The 19,347-nt window shown below is 41.0% G+C and overlaps 1 protein-coding gene across 5 annotated transcripts in view; it reads left to right on the forward strand.

Annotated features, from left to right (window-relative positions):
* MAPK8 (mitogen-activated protein kinase 8) overlaps positions 1-19,347 on the forward strand; it is a 112,819-nt gene that overhangs the window by 84,478 nt on the left and 8,994 nt on the right. For 4 of the 5 annotated variants that reach the window (XM_074958569.1, XM_074958568.1, XM_074958573.1 and 1 more), the window contains 5 exons: positions 464-629; positions 5,492-5,563; positions 8,146-8,328; positions 13,203-13,327; positions 14,494-14,557. In XM_074958569.1, coding sequence (XP_074814670.1) covers positions 464-629; positions 5,492-5,563; positions 8,146-8,328; positions 13,203-13,327; positions 14,494-14,557 — 610 coding nt within the window. Of the gene's footprint in view, positions 1-463; positions 630-5,491; positions 5,564-5,906; positions 5,979-8,145; positions 8,329-13,202; positions 13,328-14,493; positions 14,558-19,347 lie in introns of all 5 variants that reach the window. The other variant, XM_074958571.1, reaches the window with a different exon arrangement.

The raw sequence follows: 19,347 nt of genomic DNA on the forward strand, positions 1-19,347 counted from the left end.
AACTATAAAAAGTTTTGCTTGATTAAATCGTAAGAATCTTCGTGTTTTGAATACCATTTAGGATGAAAAGTCCTGCTGTGACATTATCTCTAATAATTCAACCATTCTTGTTCTCCTTTGGTACTGTAATTCCCTTGAGCAATTTGTAATACTTGTCTGAGTGCTAACATTTCATACTAACCCCAAATTACTTCAAACATTGCTAATATATCTAGTAACATTAGTTGTGTTTTTCTCCCCCTACTTGTTACATAAACTGCTGAAGAGTAATACCAGAGGTTTAATTCTTTGGTTGGCTGAAGATATAAACATTAATTCATACAAGAAAAAAAATTGGAAGAATGAAGTTATAATAATGGCCCAGTTTTTCATTTTTTTATGCCAGTGGTTATTTTCTTTAAGATGTGAACTGCAGAGTGTTTTGTTCTTGTCTTAGCAGTCATGTATGATGTTTCTTTTTAAGGATTTAAAGCCCAGTAATATAGTAGTAAAATCAGACTGCACTTTGAAGATTCTTGACTTTGGACTGGCCAGAACTGCAGGAACTAGTTTTATGATGACGCCTTATGTAGTGACTCGTTACTACAGAGCACCAGAGGTCATCCTAGGGATGGGATACAAAGAAAACGGTCAGCAAATATAGTCTTTCTTTGACATAGCTTTTATTTTTTGTTTGGCACACCACATTTTACATGTTAATGTTTTTCAAGCTGTAGACACTTTTTTTTAAAGTAACACTGTGGCCAAAATGTGTAATATAGTTACACCCAATAGTTCGTATTTAATAAAACCCATTTGAAATGTTTACATTTGATCTAAAAAAGAAATTGGGGGTCTTGTTTGTTTAAAAAGATAAATAATCTACTTGGGACAGTGGTTTGTTTCACCTGCAAAAATTGAGAAATGCACTTTCCCCATATGTAGTATCTCCCTTAATCTATAGAATATCTTGGGTTGAGAGTTCATCATTGAGCAGGTTGGTAACTAATGTGACTGCAAATACTTCTCCTAAAGTGACATAAGAAAGGAAAAGGCTACATTGGAATATATTTGCTACCTCTTGAAAGAGACACTCCAAAGAGGGATATGCAAGCTGAGCCCACTCACTACTGGCATTAATTTGTTTCTATTTTAAAATGTGCCAGTTCTAATAAATTAGCTTCCTCTTTAGTTGAGTGTAAAAGAATTTACCAGTGCAACTGCCATGATGATGCAGAGCATGTTCTTTAAGAGGTGTTCTATTGGGGTCCATAACAAGTTATAGGTTCAGAGATCCAAAGAAAGTTCATGAGGTAGGCCAGTGTTCGCTCCCTCCCTTTTCTTGCTAGCCTTTTTATCACTTTAAATTGGTGATACTCTTCCTCTGGCCCTTCATCTGTAACTATATTATTAGTAGGTTTCAGAGTAACAGCCGTGTTAGTCTGTATCCGCAAAAAGAAAAGGAGTACTCGTGGCACTTTAGAGACTAACAGATTTATTTGAGAATAAGCTTTTGTGAGCTACAGCTCACTTCATCGGATGCATCCGATGAAGTGAGCTGTAGCTCAGGAAAGCTTATGCTCAAGTAAATTTGTTAGTCTCTAAGGTGCCACAGGTACTCCTTTTCTTTATATTAGTAGTAGTAAAAGAAAGTAACAGGGGTGCCAGACAACATTTGTTTGAGGGAAGTTACGCATTCAGGTACTGTCTGGAATGTGTAACACCCTGGCTGTCATTCCTGAAATACCAGCATTCTGTTCCCGGTTCTGCCACTGGCTCAGCAGCCTTGTTTACCCTTGGGCAACAATTTCTCCTCTTCACTGTCACTAGTTCAGGTCCACTGATGTTGGCACCATGGGGAGGCCTAATTTATAAAAATAATTTATTAAAAATAAGATGAAGCAAGGGCTGTTGCCTAGCTTGGAAGATTTGCTGTTCTATACTATTGCAGAAGGGCAAGAAAAAATTCCAGTTCACTAATTTATAAGCGTCATCAGCAGCTGCAGGCCTTATTGATTAGACCAACTCTGAGCATGGTTAAATGACATGGTGCTCAATGTGCTGTCAGCAGTCATCCGCTTATCTGTTTTAGGGCTCCTAATGTTGCTGCCATCAGTGGAGCTAAACCTTTTTTGAGCATGATGGGGAAACTTTCTGAAAACTTCCTCTAGGCTCGTTAAGGCTACTGTGTGGTGTTGGGTAAATCAGTTCATCTCTTGATTTCCCCGGATTGGTTTAAATTTATAAGCCTAGGAACAAAAACTAGTCAGCTGCACTTATGAAGGCTACTGCTACACTAGAGAGCTTACAGCAGCACAACTGCACCGATGCAGCTGTGCCACTGGAGGCTTTCTCTTGTAGCTGCTCTAAGCCAATGGGAGAGAGCTCTCTTGTTGGCTTAACTACTTCTGTCCTTGCGAGTGGCAGTAGCTACGTTGGCGACATAGCGCTGTCTACATTGACACTTATGTTGGTGTAACTACATTGTTCGGGGGGGTGGTTTATTCACACCCCTGAGTGGCATAAGTTATGCCAACATAAGTTGTAGTGTAGACATAACCTAAGACAGTGATGAAAAAGTTACTCCAGGTGGGTGAGTGAATAGTTTTTTTGTGAGGCTGGGGCTATGTTTTCCTCCTAAGACTGTTAGCTTGTATTAGTGTGTATGTTCCTCCAAAATGCTGTATAAAGGGCTAGGTAAGAGCTATGCACTGTTATTATTTAGAAACCCAGTGCTGAGTGAGGCAAACAAGGGATGAAGGGTTTTTTTGCTCTCAATTTACCTAGCTGATCAGGCTAGCTCAGGCACTTATTTCTTTTTTTCTGGGGCTTTAAAGTGACTAATTAGAGAAGAAAAGGGACAAGCAAACCTTTTTTAAAAACAAACAGAACTTTTCTGTGAGAAAGAAGCATTCTTTAAAAGCAGCATCTCATCCTTTGTGTTGTTTTGGCCTGTTGTACAATTAGGTATGAGACAATTATGTAAGTCCCAATCTGGCAGCAGATTTCCTTTTTAAATAAATAAATAAATAAGGGTTGTCTTTTGGGGGGCTAATAGTATTAGCAGCCTGTTGACAGGAATTACCTTCTAACATACTCTGGAATGGAGCAAATGTATTGGTGAGTACAGACATCTTATACAAGAATTAGTACACTTTACAATTTCAATGGCAGATTCCCCGGTGCACCAGAGGAGTCAGAACACACCAGTTAAAAAGTGGAAATACAGACTTATGTTGGAAATACGGACTCGGTAAATTAAGGACCAGATTTACCATTGCACATTTTTACAGATCTTTTTGATCAGCCAGATTTAAGGTTGATAGTATGTATCTTTAATAGAAATATCACATGGTAGCATTCCCTTTGGGTTTCTTGTTTAGTGTTTTTGTATGAAATCTTAATTTTTAAAAAACAAATTAGAAAAGCTCCAGACCAAAAACTGTTAAAATGGAGTTACAGTTCAGTGTGTGTGCCAGTAACTTAAGGATAAAAAACATTACAGGGATTATCTGAAACTAAGTATTATAAATCCAGGAAATTCAAACATTCCTGTAAAATTTTTACCCTTTATTACCAATATGTAATGTCAACTTTACTTCCACTTTAACATAGTTCCCCCCCCCCCCTTTGGGATTTTAATTAGGGGTGAGTGCTTCTCCTGTAGGGATTTTAGACAACAGACACTTTATCACAATTAGAGGAACAGGAAAAGTGATATGAAAATGTTTAATCGAGATCGTCTTTGACCTGAGATCTTTTATTCCAAACTTCCTGAGACCATCTCTTAAGGCTTGGTTAAATTTTAGCTTCACAAAATCTTTGAAAAGAAACCTTTGTAATTGACAGTGTTCTTCAGAGCAAACTTCTGGAAATTTTGAAGGGTGAGCAAAGAAGTTGTTTTTAACATTAACTCATTTGAGCCTGTTAAAATCCCTGGCTTTCAATGCATGAAGAGAAATCCTTGACGCTCATATACTGTTGCTCTTCCCTCACTCTCCACACAATTCACTTTTATCATTTTGGGCCCAGGCTATCTCCAGTAGGTTTCGGGTGCATTTCTCTTCATGAGAGCAGAGGGTTGCTTTGCAGGTGAAACGACCATTTACAATCTTCATTAAACTGTCAAGAACAAAAATTTAGCTTTTTTTTTTTTTTTTTTTTTTTAGTTTTGTGCCAAAAATGCATTGGTCTTAAATACCTGAAAACAGTTTATAAGACAATATTAATACCAATCTTCAAATGTAGTGGCGATTTATATGCCACAACTCATGTAATTATGATCTGGGATTTAAAAGGAACAAACTTTTTAAAAATGAACCAGGCCCTTAATTTTAACACCTAATCTGTAGAGTTGTGATTGTAATCAGGAGATGGATTTAGGTACTATTTTAGAGGAACTCTTAAACATGGGGAAAGGGAATATTTTGAGTAAAAAGTTACTCTGTTTGTAGTTTGTTTAACTCAGTACTATTGCACATGCTTTTATTATGCAAGTGTTCTCACCTAAAACCCATTGTTTTCTACTTCAGTGAAATTCTAAGCTAGTGTCTGACAAGGAGCTAATAGTAATAATAAAAATTCACCACTCTGATTTCAAGAAAATTCTTGCATAAAAATAAGCAACAGTAGCAAAGAAAATTGGCATACCTGTAAAAAGTAAACTTGTACTTCAGTGAGGATGTCTTCCACGGTTGTTGAGATTTTTTGAGAGAAAGTGAGAGGTAGGGCAGAAAGTCTAAGAACTTTTTATATACAAACTCGTATTATTATGAGTGTTTGTTTCTTTTATATCAGACAACATTATGTTCCGATGTTGCTGGAGAAGTATTTTTAAATCAATTATTTCTAGTCTAACTACTTCCAGGAACATACTAATCTTGTTAACTGATCCTCTAAAATGCTAAATGATCTTTTACTGCTTGTATTCCCTTTTTGTTTAAAGGGAGAGAGAATTGCACAGTAAAGCACTTTTCAGGAAATACTTGGCAAAAGTTTCTTCTGTTCCTACTTAATCAAATTTAGCCAGTAACCCATAAATTCTGCTCTAAAAGTATGCACTTCTGAAACACGCTTTCTTCTTTCAGACAACAATTTGGTTTGCTAGCTTTAAAATGACTGACTCTTGCAAGCACCATGAAACATGTAAACAAATATACTTATCTTTGCTATTCCAAGCAAATCTATTTGTGGAAATAATTACATGTTATTTCAAACCCCAGAACTTCAAGATGGGCTTTAAACTGTCTGATATGTGTGCATCTCTCTCACTTTATCTTTAGACAGTGTTTTAAGCAAAAGGCTATTCTTCTGACTTTTCTTTATGAGCCAGATGAAAAGATCATCCTTAAAGATACTGTGTGTTAAAATAGTTTCATTGCTTAATACCACGATGATTTCTTTCTTTCCTTCCTGTGCTGTCTGCAGTTGATAGGATGCAGTCATGTTATGCTTCTTTAATTTTAAATGACCGTTTGCTTTGCTTTTCCTTCTTTTTGTGCTACAAACATAGTGGATTTATGGTCTGTGGGGTGCATTATGGGCGAAATGGTTTGCCACAAAATCCTCTTTCCAGGAAGGGACTGTATCCTTGTGCTTCTGCAGCAGGTTGAATTAGTTAGGTGATTAATGTTCTAATGTTCTCTCATGAAAATGCATATGGGTCAATTTTTTTCTTAAATGGACATGAATTTTTTTGTGATACATTTCAAAAATTGTTGAGGTAAGAACTTCAGTTATACTCAGGCTGCATCTAGCAGTAGGACATAGTCTCTGCTGGTACCGTAGTTAGCACACATTCATCCTCACTCATTTCCATTGTACACTGCTTTTTTATAATTACTTCACGTATGTGTGGATTATTTTTTAATTTTATTTTATTTTAATAACTACCTTTTTATGTTAATGTCATTGCATTTTGTTTTCAGTTGACATTTGGTCAGTTGGGTGCATCATGGGAGAAATGATCAAAGGTGGTGTTTTATTTCCTGGTACAGATCGTATCCTTACCTTTGGCCTAGGATGTAGTTTTGAAAGGTCCAAACATACAGCAGCATTTCAGGTCCATGTCAGAGTAGTCTTTGTCTGCTCCACTGCTGACTGCTACGACGTTGTTTAAATTACTGTTTCAAAATACCATTTGTGAGTTCATGATTTTTAGTTTTGATTGTCACAAAGTTGTTTATGGGAATATCATTTTAAAAAAAGCAAAGTAAATAACTGTAGCTTGCAGTGCTGCATTTAGCAATTCATGCAGACTAACTTTAGAGAGACAAGAAGCTATCCACTTGGACAACCTGAGGTTTTTACCCTTTTATTTTCACTTTAGATTTTTATATAGTGCCTATCCATTGCTTCTGGGTGTTGCGATAATTAAGTTGGACTTCTTTTGTTGTACAGTGCTTTACCTGTTATATGTTTTGATTTTCCTTTTTAACTGAACATTTTGTGGAGTGATCTACTATTCTACTAATCTCAGCTACTGTCTAAATACTTCAGCAATGTTGCTTTTTGTGTTTGTAAGTGGACATTTAAAAAATTCCTAACCAGTCCGGCTTGTGTCACGTTGTCTCAGGTTACGCTTTGTACGCTACTTTAAAGGAAAGCTCCAGAGATGATGATCTTAGATAGCTGAATATATTGATAGATAAATCTATATATATAATATAAAATATAGTAAAAGTGAATCTTCAAAGCATCTTTTAGAAATACCTACCAGGCCTGTGTTTCCATTCAGTGAATGAGTTGTAGTCTCGCTCTCTGGGTATTGCCATATTAAAGATACTTCCAGCAGAGGATTTGTTAGATGGAAACTGGACTGAAAGAATCTGCATCACCAGTAAACATTACTAAGAGTCAGAAGTTTTGTTTGTGCAGAGTTCTGTTCTCTTCCTCCCCCAAACCCTTTTGACTAATTTCATTGGTTAAACCAAGCATTAAATTCCAGATTTGTTGGTTTTAAAGGTAAAGCTACTGGAAAAAGCCCAAACCCTTACATTTTTATTTCCAATATTTCCAGATAGGAACAGAATTATCGGTCTTGCTCTGCATTATCCAACTGTCGGGGCTGCAGTTATTTATTTGAGACACTGGCCCTGATTCAGCCTAATTTCTTAAATACATCTTAAATATTTCAAACTTCACGCACATGAGTAATCTTATTCACTTCTATGGGTTTTGTTGCATACTTCAACACAACAAGTACCTTATTGAATTGGAGACACTTTCTGTTATGTTAAGACTCGAGGGCCCAAATTTTGAAATATGCATGCCCAAGGTTAAGGTGTCTTAATAAAAATAGCTTTTTTTTTTTTTTCACATCTGCTGAACAGTCCCAGTTTTTGTTTAGCTTTAGAGGGAGCTAAATTAGGCCCCTCTTATTTATGCACTGATCTTTGTTCATTCAAGTTTGAACACTTGGCTTTCATTTTATGCCTTTATTGTGGGAATTGGAACTTTCTTGCACTTATGACATTTTAAATGAGAACTGCAATATATTTATGGGGCTTTGTTAGATACATCTATATTCCATAGGCATTTTATAATGTGCTCATGACTGTAGTATCTAGCATTTAAGCAGGTAGGAGCACAGGCAGAGTTCCCATTGACTTCAGTGGGGCCAGGATTTCAACCCTGTTGTGCACATCTACGTTGCCCAAATGTGACCTCTCTCCTAATTAGTACACACTTCATGTATTGCACAGCCAGAGCTTGAGTCAGGCTATCGAGTATATAGATAAAACACCAATGGGTGGCTTTTCCCTCTAATGCCTTAATGATGCTTAGCATATTTGGGAGTTGAATCGAACAGAATTCAACTATATCTGCTCTCTGGACAATTATACAAATAGTAAACGTGGTAGGTTTCTGTTAAACTTATATTTGAGATTTGCTTTAGCTCAGTGGGTTTTTAACTCCCTGTACTTTCTACAAGTGTATCCTTTGGCAGGTCTGGATATTTTATGGGTAAAATCAATATTAGCTGCACTGCTCTTCAGCCAAGCTTACAATTATTCATCATCACTGTTCTCTTGAACAAGCTGATAGTGTCTTTTTATTTATTTCGGCCTGCTACCTTCATCTCTGTTAGATATTTTGTATTGTTTTAACATAGCCTTTATGCTGGATGTTAGCCATGCTATGTTTTTCTTAGCTGCTTGACCTTAGATATTGATCAGTGGAATAAAGTTATTGAGCAGCTAGGAACACCATGCCCTGAATTCATGAAGAAATTGCAGCCAACAGTGCGGACTTATGTGGAGAACAGACCTAAATATGCTGGATATAGTTTTGAGAAACTCTTCCCAGATGTACTTTTCCCAGCTGATTCTGAGCACAACAAACTTAAAGGTAAGATCATGTATGTTGTATCATTTTTCATATTGTAGTAGCCTCGTGTCAAGGTTCCTTCCCCACTCTGAACTCTAGGGTACAGATGTGGGGACCTGCATGAAAGACCCCCTAAGCTTATTCTTACCAGGTTAGGTAAAAACTTTCCCAAGTTACAAATTTTGCCTGGTCCTTGAACCCTATGCTGCCACCACCAAGCGTGTTAAACAATAGACAGGGAAAGAGACCACTTGGAGACGTCATCCCCCCCCCCCAAACCCTCACCCCCTTTCGTGGGGAAGGCTTGATAAAAATCCTCACCAATTTGTACAGGTGAACACAGACCCAAACCCTTGGATCTTAAGAGCAATGAAAAATCAATCAGGTTCTTAAAAGAAGACTTTTAATTAAAGAAAAAGTAAAAGAATCACCTCTGTAAAAATCAGGATGATAAATACCTTACATGGTAATCAGATTCAAAACATAGAGAATCCCTCTAGGCAAAACCTTAAGTTACAAAAAGACACAAAAACAGGAATATACATTCCATTCAACACAGCTATTTTACCAGCCATTAAACAAAAGAAAATCTAATGCATTTCTAGCTAGATTACTTACTAACTTTTTACAGGAGTTCTGAGCTGCATTCCTGATCTGTTTCCGGCAAAAGCATCACGCAGACAGACAGACCCTTTGTTTCCCCACCCCACACTCCAGCTTTGAAAGTATCTTGTCTCCTCATTGGTCATTTTGGTCAGATGCCAGCGAGGTTATCCTAGCTTCTTAACCCTTTACAGGTGAAAGGGTTTTGCCTCTGGTCAGGAGGGATTTTTTAGCACTGTGGACAGAAAGGTGGTTACCCTTCCTTTATATTTATGACACTTTGTGAATGAAAGTTTAAATTTTGTCCATTATCAGATGAATCTTTTAAAGAGTTAAACTTTAAAATGTTGTTACCAAGCGATGGGATGTATGTGCTGGGATTACTTCTATCTCCTTTTTCTTGTTTTCTCCTGAGCTACTGCTACATATTCTTGTAGTAGCTTCTTTGTTATCCAGAAACAGATATTTTCCTTTATAGCTGACATTAAAACTGCTTAGAGAGGGGTGTATCTGAGGGAGGAAATGTGGGGTGGAGGGAAACGGCAAAAAAGAAGGCAATTGTTGTAAGCTATGTAGCCAGAATTCTTTTCTCTTTAGAGATAAAGTAACATACATGATAACATGTAAATGTAATGTACGTTCCTTTTTTGTATCCTGTCTAACCATGCCTTTGGCTCTGGGATCCCTTCGTTCTGGAAATAAGAATTTCTTGGTGCTAGAAGTTAGCTGCTACTTAGCACCGTAGACTAGCATGGGCTCATCGCATTTTGTACTTTAGCAAAAGATGATTAACCTGGTAGTGCTTTGAAGCAATATGGTCTGTTATTGCCGGGTCTTGCAGAGCTTTGGAAAAAGTCACCTGAGGCTCAAAGGAGGATGGAAGGTGCTCACTGTTATAGCCCCTGCCTGTCCTCAGGATAGCCTAGGTTGTATCTCAAATGGGGATTTTTCATTTCCACTATCAGCCAAGAAAGGGACTGACCAGCACTATGACCATAGCCCACTTAGGGGTAAGAGGATTCCTGGGAAGAGGAAAGGAAACACTGAAATGCTCAGAAATCTCCTGTTTGCCTCTGGGTTTACACATGGAGAATGGTTTCTTGTACCGTTTATTTATATAGTGAGGTAATTTTGAAACACTGGAAGCTCCACATTGTATAAACACTTGCAGTGATAGAGGCTTTTATATTGAATTAACTGAATTTTAGTATTGCTTCCTTAATATGACTAGCTCTGCTGTCTACAAGATTTTACTTATATTTACTTTCTCTAAATATCCTTGCCTAAATAAAGAGTACATTTTTAATTAGGAGAGTAATTAACCATTGAACAGTTTACCAAGGACAGTGGTGGATTCTCCCTCACTGACCATTTTTATATCAAGATTGGATGTTTTTCTAAAAGATCTGCTCTAGGAATTATTTAGGGGAAGTTCTCTGGCCTGTGGTCTACAGGAGGTCAGACTAGAAGATCATTATGGTCCCTTCTTGCCTTAAAAATCTATGAATCCTAGGCACTATATATTGAAAAGTTATAATCTAGCGTGTCCCTCTCCTAACCCTAACACTTCCTAGCTACTACGAGACTTTCTCCTACATTACTTTATCCTGTTGAGTTCTGGGTAACTCAAGTGATATGGATACCACCTATTATTTTGAGAGACTGTTCTATGGTTCACTTCCAGAGTCAGTCAGAAATATTTCCCCCTGTTGTCTAGATATTTTTCACCCTTTTACTCGTAGTTCTACCTCTGTGGACAGCCCTAAATGATTCTTTCCCTCTTCAGTGTTTACACATGTCAAACTCTTGTAAACTGGTTTTCAGATTCCCTTCCTTTTAATGTCGTGAACCAGCACAACTAAGCTCAGTTACCCTCTTCATCCCCCTTAGTCGCTTTTTTTTTTAGCGACTCTGTGAATTCTCACCCATTCTGTTTCTTTCCAGCACTGAGATGCCTAAATACAGCCTTCCCCTATGGTCGTGGTTTTGTAGGAGGGGTACAGCGTAGTGGGTGACTTGCGTCCCAGGTTCATTTTATGATGGCTCTGTGTGTTGCATCCCACATGTCATTGGCCTTTTTAGGTGTTTGCCACAATATTACGCTGCAAGCTCCCGCCCAATTGCTTTCCTAGTATATCCAGCTTGTTAAAAGGATAGGGATATTTTTTCCTAGCTGTACTAGCCCTACACACTTCCCCTTGTTCAGTCACATTTTATTTCCTGTCCATTTGTTTAGCTCCTCGAGGTTTGTTTCTCTGACCTGGTTGGAGTTTGCTCTGCCTCACCTCCCAATTAGTCTGCTTTTTCACCACCTCCTCCAGGTGATCAATAAAGACGTTAAATAACATTGTACCCAACACTGATAATTTGACCGTATGGTTGGAGACTTCTTCATCAGTACACTGGTCGATCTCACCCACTTGCTTAGGGTCTAACTGTTTGCCATATTTGGGGTCAGGAAGGAATTTCCCCCCCAGGTCAGATTGGCAGAGACATTGGGGGCGGGGTGGGGGAGGTTCACATTTCTCTGCAGCATGGGACATGGGTCATTTGCTGATATGAATTAGAAGCCTTTAAGTCATGATGTGAGGATTTCAGTAACACAGCCAGAGATTATGGGCCTATTGCAGGGGTGGGTAGGAGAGATTATGCGGCTGCAATGTGTAGGTCTGTGATAAATGGGGGAGGGGGCGGCGGCATGGGAAGCTCCCTTTTATGGACACCCAGCCAGCCACTTAGCTGTAAAATCCCTCTTGGTAGCTGTTCTCTGCTTGCTTTACCCGCAAAGGGTTAAAAAAGTCCCCTAGGCAAAGAAAAGGGGCACCTGACCAAAAGAGCTAATGGGAAGGCTAGAACTTTTTAAAATGGGGAAGGAAGCTTTCCCTTTATGTCTGTGGTTGTTCTCCGGAGAGGGGGGGAACAGAGCAAAGTCAGGGCTATGACTACGCTATAAGCAGCTTTAAGCCAGAGATGAGAAATCATTAGATTTTTCCTGGAATTACTTATTTGAAACCCCCCAAATATGTAAATAAATTAGGAATGTTTAGAAAGACGCAATTAGGTTTATTTCTGTTTATTTTTTAAGGCTTGTGGACTTCCCTGTGCTAACCCCAGATGCTTTTGTTTGCTTGTAACCTTTAAGCTGAACGCCCAAGAAAGCTGTTTTGGGTGCTTAATTTTGGAATTGCTCTTTTAAAATCTAGCAAAAGCCTAAGTTCCAGATGTATTTTCTTCCTTTTTGTTTTTAATAAAATTTACCTTTTTTTTAAGAACAGGATTTGATTTTTGGTGTCCTAAGAGGTTTGTGTATGTTGTTTGATCAGCCGGTAGCACAGCTAATTTCCTTTGTTTCTTTCTCAGCTCTTCCCCAAAGGGGTGGGGGGGGGGTGAAAGGGTTTGAGGGTACCCCACAGGGAGGAATTCCCAAGTGTTCCTTCCTGGGTCCAAGGGGGTTTTTTGCATTTGGGTGGTGGTAGCATTTACCAAGCCTGGAGTGGCACATATTAATTTTTAGAATCCTTGCGGGCCCCCACCTTCTGCACTTGAAGTGCCAGAGTGGGGATTCATCCTTGACAAGGTCAACTAGATGATCATGATGGTCCCTTCTGACCTTAAAGTCTATGAATCTATCAACCTTTTTTCATACTTAGTCCAATTTTCACTCCATGTCACAAGGCTTATATACAAGCCAATTTGAATCCAATCTAGAGTTTAGTTGCTCTGAATTCACTCATCCTTTATGTGATGACAGATTTATTGGGGGGGAGGGGCAGGAGGCAATCCTTCATATTAAGGAATAGTTACTTATCAGATACTAGTTACCAGGTTTCTCTTTTTTACTTTGTTTGATGTTCTCTATCACATGGACACTTTTTTAGTCCTCTGGTAGCTGTCCAGCTTCTGATTTTTTCCCCCCAGAAATTGCAATTTCAATAAATCCATCTAGTCACTGGCGATATATGTATCAATAAAACTTATCAGACGTGAAAACATGTCCAGTTGTCATGTTGCCTCCTTTGCATGAAGGAGGACAATGACCAGGTACTGATTAGTCTTCCATGTGAGATTTTGTTCTTGTTACATGTGACACTCTCTTATCAGTTTTACTCATTATTTTGACTTTGCTTTTTAATGTAGTACCAGCTTTGCTAAATCCTGAATTCTGTGCAGACCTTAAAAGTGTAATTTGTCTGCTCTCTGGTAAGCCTTTTAAGTGTGTCTGTTCATAAGATTTAAAACATTGTCTAATGTGGATTCAGCATAAACCTAAATAGAAAATTTCACTCTTGCAGCCAGTCAAGCAAGGGACTTGTTATCAAAAATGCTGGTTATAGATGCTTCTAAAAGAATCTCTGTGGATGAGGCTCTGCAGCACCCATACATCAATGTCTGGTATGATCCATCTGAAGCAGAAGCAGTAAGTTCTTGGCTTTGGTCTCTTGATAATGGGATACTCTACGGAAGAAAGCAAACTTGGAATGCGGTGATTGGTATAGTTGCTTGCCATAATAATGCACTACATTTCTGACCTGCAGCTGTCAGAATTATAGCTGAAATTGGTAGATGTGTTTGTTAGAATTTTCTCTCTAGGGGCCAAAATTTCAGGCAGTTGTGATTCACCTGTATTTCTATGCATAATCATGATGATTGTACCTACAAATAAGACATGCAAATATCACACTTAAAAATCTCCTGAAAATCAGGCCCTGGATTTATTAAACCAAATATTTGCCTCAGTCATTCCTATGCATACCTGTTACATTTACCAGGAATATGAGCCATTGACTCCTGGGTAAGAAAAGAGGAAGAAGGTATTTTTACTAGTTAGGGCAATTTGGTAGTATCTCAACACTAAGTAACAAAATAGGAGCCAGAGGCAAAACTCCAGTGTAAGAGCATGTGCTGTCAAATATCGCCACTGGTGAATGGGATTTAGTTGAAACATAAAAATATATCACTTTTTAAACAATTAACTTCTAGTTTATTGAAATAAGATGAAAAATAAGTGTCTGAACAGAAGGGGTAGTTGGCTGTGACCTAGTAAGAACTGAAGAAGACACTTCAGCATCCTAAACAGGATTTCATGTAAATGGTGCAACTAGAATTCTACAGAATATTTACAGTAAATGTCCCAAAAAGGCAAAAGGGCAGTCAGGCATGGAAGATGCTGTACCTAGATACGTCTCCATTTAGCCACCTTTGTCAAACATAACTGTAACAATGCGAGGAAAACTATTAATCACTAGGCGTCTGAAACATCACATGAAGTATAGAAAAGTGGCCAGACATGAGATGACTATCATAGAATATCAGGGTTGGAAGGGACCTCAGGAGGTCATCTACTCCAACCCCCTGCTCAAAGCAGGACCAAAGATCCCTAAATGGCCCCTTCAGGGATTGAACTCTCAACCACTATGTTTCTAACAGTTTTGGTCAGACATGATACTGTGTGTTTAAAAGATTGGGTTGGGATTCTGAAAGCTATTCTTTATACAACAGCCTTCCGGTTAGGTGATGTGCATTTTCCCTTTCATTTCACTGTAGTTGTTTGAGTTCTTTATCATGCATCAATTCTGTTTGCAGCCTCCACCAAAGATACCAGACAAGCAGTTAGATGAAAGAGAGCACACAATAGAAGAATGGAAAGGTAAGAACAATGTTTTAAATTTGTCTTTGGGAATTGACATCCAATACAAGGATTATTGTGTTACCGGAGTTCTGTTAAGAAGTTGGAATGACTAGCAGCTTGTGTCCTTCACAGCTCAGAAACCTGCATAATATTTAAGTATATGGTAAGGTTACATTATTGTACCTCTTCTGAATTCATATGTTAAGTGACTTGCACATAGCATGGTTCCAATTCTAATTAAGTTTAGTTACTGAGCCTTCTTAAAGGCACAGTTATGGTACAGTAGTTCTCTTCCATGGCATAGATCAGGTTCATACAGACATCAGGTAAGATGGTTGGGTCTCTGGCCAGTAAAGATTGCCCTGGTTCAGGAGATAAAGAACATGCTTTCACCCTTGGCACTTGTCTAACCTAGGAAAATTACTTGTTGCTGATAATGGTGTCAGCTGTGAGTGAAGCTGACCTGGCACTGAGTGTGCTTTAACTGCAAGTGTAGCTAAGGACAAGATCATGTTCAGCGCTGTTTCTGGAAGTGTGATTGAAGGATTGAACCATGGCTTTGGGAATGGTTTTATTCCTTAATTATGCTCCCTGAAATGGTCTGGTTACACATGGTCCATATCTGAACTAGGGAAACCACACCTTCTTCGAGTAGATGTGGCTGAGTATTCCGCTTAGGTGTATGCGCACACAGCGCACCAAAGCCGAAGAAATTTGCCTACCAGTACCCGGAGAAGGGAAGTATTCACACTTCGTGGCCATAGCCCTTCACCTGGTTACATGAGGCAGCGCCGCCCCAACCCTCCCTCAGTTCCTTCTTACCATCTGTGGCTGGAGTCAGGGCTCTGTGTGGTCTTAACCTTCCACCTTCAGCTAGTTTTAGTTTTTTCTTATTATATATACTGTGAAGTAGTACCCTTAGCGTTAGCTTAGTGTTAATTTTATTAGTTTAGTTTCTTCAGTGATGCTCTTACGGGGGCTAAATGTTGTCCTTCATGTGGAGTGTGATCCCCACCAGCAATCCCTACACATGGTGCTTGCTGTCTCAGTGAGGCCCATGTTAAAGAGCATTATGCAATCTGCAGATCGTTCAAGAAATAGACTCAAGTGGCTCGGGACCTTTGCCTAAAGCAGCACCTGCTTGAACAAGCTATGTGGCCTGCTTCAGAACCGAAGCCCTTATCAGGTCAGAGATCGCCTTCAGGTTCCAAGAGTGAAGCTGTTTTGTGTTCTGGAGCAGGCACCCTCTGAAGAAACGGAGGAGACATTCCCTGTTATCTGCATGGAGGAAAAGGTCAGATAAGACCAACCGAGACTGCTCCAGGTCTTGGGGAACCTCTTCCGCCTCCCCCAGGAAAAGCGTTAACTAGCATAGAGTTGGTGCCAGTGCGCAGGATGGCGTGGGTACCTCTAACCCTTCCCTGGTACCGAGTAGGGAGGTTAGAAACCCTGTACTGCTGACTTGGGTTCTGGCCTCTGCCTGTCCATTGAATCTGGTACGGACAAGGTAGATGCCAGTACTGACTGTTTCCATGTCAGCTGCACGTTGTCTGCTTTTCAGCCCCGACCTGTCCTTTGTTCCAGGACTTTATCAGGGCTGTGTCATCTATAACCCTGTCGACTCAAGCCATTGGACCCTTGGGTCAGTTGGCACTGGACCCCAATGTTCCCCTTTCACGGTTGTGGAAGCAGGGCCAGTACTGGGATTGGTCCGGGGGACCTGGGTACAGTGAATCTCCTCAGCACCATTGCAATCAGCATTGCAAATGTTACTGTGGCAGCTTTCGCTGCCCTTGAAATTGGTGCTGTCAAACACCCCAGCACCGCTGCTGGCTTTGGGATTGAGAGCACTTCTGGCACCAGCTTGCTCAGGACCAGCGGTACTGCTTCCAGTGGCAGCGCTGCTTCCTGCTTGGTTCTGGGTGATGGACAAGTCAGACTGGTTCCTTGCTGCCTCTGATCTCGCTCTGCCCTCATCCCAGTGATCCTGAGGCTCCTTGGCATCCAAGTCAGGGTCGTCCTCCCCCCATTGTCCATTGCTTGACCAGCATTGGGGGCCTTCGATGGTCCGTTACGGGTACTGGGATTGGCGTTTGTCTCATGGTTGGGACGGTGGCCCCTGGCCTGGCACCTACTGGCCACCAATTTCTTATCCATGCCAGTGGCCTCCATGGAATCTGTGGGATGTTCCTTGGTCACGGAGGTCCCATTCTTTGTCTCACTCAACGGCGAGATCACCAGCCACGTCTGTGGTGGTGACCATCGATCTTCCACCAGCCCAGGCACCAGCACTCCTCCTCCCTGTGGAGCCTCCAGAGTTGTCCCATCCAGATCTGTCACCCCTGGAACAGGGTCCAATTTTAGCCCAGTTAAGGGCCTTTTCTTTGTCTCTGGACAATACTGTGCTGCCTGGTTCATTCCTCTTTTGGTACTGGAGGATTTTAAGGCATACCGATACCTTTCGCAACCTTGTAGCTGCTTCTCTTGGTATCCAAGTGGAGTTCTTGCAAGAGAACAACCACAAATTAGTGGATAGCCTGCAGCCGTCTGCCTCTGGGAGAGTCTCCCTCCCTATCAATGATGCGCTCCTTGAACCTGCTAAGGCCTTCTGGAGCATGCCGGCTTTGGTACCACCTGCAGCTAAGCACTTGGAAAAGTGCTATTTTGTTCCTGTGCAGGGATCTGAGGGGCCAGCACCAAATTCCCTAGTTGTAACTGCAGTGAACAACAGAGCCACCCAAGGATAGGGACTCTAAGCAATTGGGCAGGAAGATTTACACCTCCTTTTCCTTACAGATGCAAATTGCTAACCAGCATCCAGAGAATGTTTGCCAAGGTGGTCCCTTTGTCCGGCCCTCACCAACCAGATCAGTTGTTACCAACACCTCCCAGATGAGTTGGGGGACACACACAGGCTATGGTCAGCGCAGGAGGCCTCAGTCCGTATCAGTGTGCTGGAGCTTTGGGCCATCTACAATGCATGTCACACTTTTCAGGACTGTATCAGAGGCTCACGTGCTCACCAACAATACCGCCGCAATGTGTTATGTGAACAAACAAGGGGGAGCAAGCTCCAGGTTGCTCTGCCTACAGATGATTGGGCTGTGGCAGTTCTGCACCGAGGAAAACTGCTACTCTGAAACCTGTCATTACCCTGACAGCCATTCACTCACCTGGAGTTCAGAATCATCTTGCGTATTCATCTCAGTAGGTATTTGTGTCTAAGTCACTAGTGGTCCCTGAAGACAAGTGTCCTCTGGGTCACCTTTGCAGCTTGCGGTTTCCCACAATTGACATGTTTGCTCCACAGGACAACAGGAAGTGTCCCCGAGGGGGCCTCGGTCCAGACTCCCTGTCCCATGCTTTCCACCTCAGCTAGCAGTTGGCTCTCCTGTACACCTTTCCCCCAATCCCAGTCATCCCTCAGGTCATCCTTAAGGTCATTCGCGTTGCCCTGGCATGGCCGAAGCAGTGCTGTTTCTCTGACCTTCTCACACTCTCTATTCAGCCTTCCGTACCGCTTCCTCCGCATCCCAGCTTACTCACTCAGAACCACGGCTGCACCTTGCACCCTGCGCTCAGTCCTGTGTCCAGGACATTCTGGAGTACCTGCTGCACCTTCAAGTATCGGGGCTTGTATTTAGTTCACTGAGTGCATATGGCAGCAGTATCAGCTTTTCATCCCCCCCGTTCAGGGAAGATCAGTCTTCTCCAGTGCCATGGTAGCAAGATTCTTACAAGGACACCTTCATCTACATCCTCCAGTCCAAGAACCAGTTGGACCTTAACTTAGTTGGACCCTCTGTTGGACCTTAACTCAGTCCTAGTGGCCTTAATGGGACCTCCGTTCAAGCTTCTGGCATCTTTTCCCGTTCTGCTTTTGTGTCAGGAAACTGCATTCCTGGTAGCAATAACATCTGCAAAGAGAGCGTTGAGAGTTGCAGGCTCTGATGGCAGAATCTCCTTATATACAATTCTCCAAAGATGAAGTGACTGTATGACTACATCCTATGTTTTAGTCTACAATGGTTTCTCAGTTTCATTTGAACCAGGTGGTATATTTACTTGTGTTCTTTCCCAAGCTGCATTCATCTCTGGAGAAGTGTCTCCATATGTTAGATGTCAGGCAATGTCTAGCTTTTTATCTGGACAGGATTAAGCGTTTCATTCTTCCCCTAGTTTGTTTGTATCATATGCAGACCACATGAAAGGTCAAGTGGTTTCTTCACAGACAGTCTCCAAAGGGATAACATCCTGCATATGAAATAGCTATGGCTTCGCCCCCTGAGCAGGAGCGAGCTCATTCTACGAGGGTGCAAGCAACATCCATAGCATTCCTCAGTGATGTTTGCATATTGGATATTTGCAGTGCTGCTGTGTGGTCATTGATCTATATGTGCATGAACCATTATGCCATAACCTCATCTTCCAGCCCAGGGTGAATGCAAGCTTTGGTAGAGCGGTCCTGCAGTCCTTGTTTAGGTAGACTTTGAGCCCCTCCTCTTGGGGCGTGGTACTTCTTGGGTCATTTAAAAGGAATACACAGCTGCATCTACCTGAAGAAGAAGAAATGGTTACTTACTGTAATTTTGGTTCTTCAAGATGTGATGCAGACTTGTATTCCATGACCCATCCTCTGTCCCCTCTGCATTGGAGTCTCATTTTCAGGTGTTCGGAGTGAAGGAACTGAGGGGTGGTCAGGGCAGCACCGCCTCATGTAGCTAGCGGAGGGGACTATTGCCGCAAGGTGTGAACTCCGCCCCTCTACCAGTACTCCTAGGCGCACACGCACCTAAGTGGAATCACGT

The sequence above is a fragment of the Natator depressus genome, chromosome 7 (genome assembly GCF_965152275.1).
Source record: "Natator depressus isolate rNatDep1 chromosome 7, rNatDep2.hap1, whole genome shotgun sequence".
NCBI lineage: Eukaryota > Metazoa > Chordata > Testudines > Cheloniidae > Natator > Natator depressus.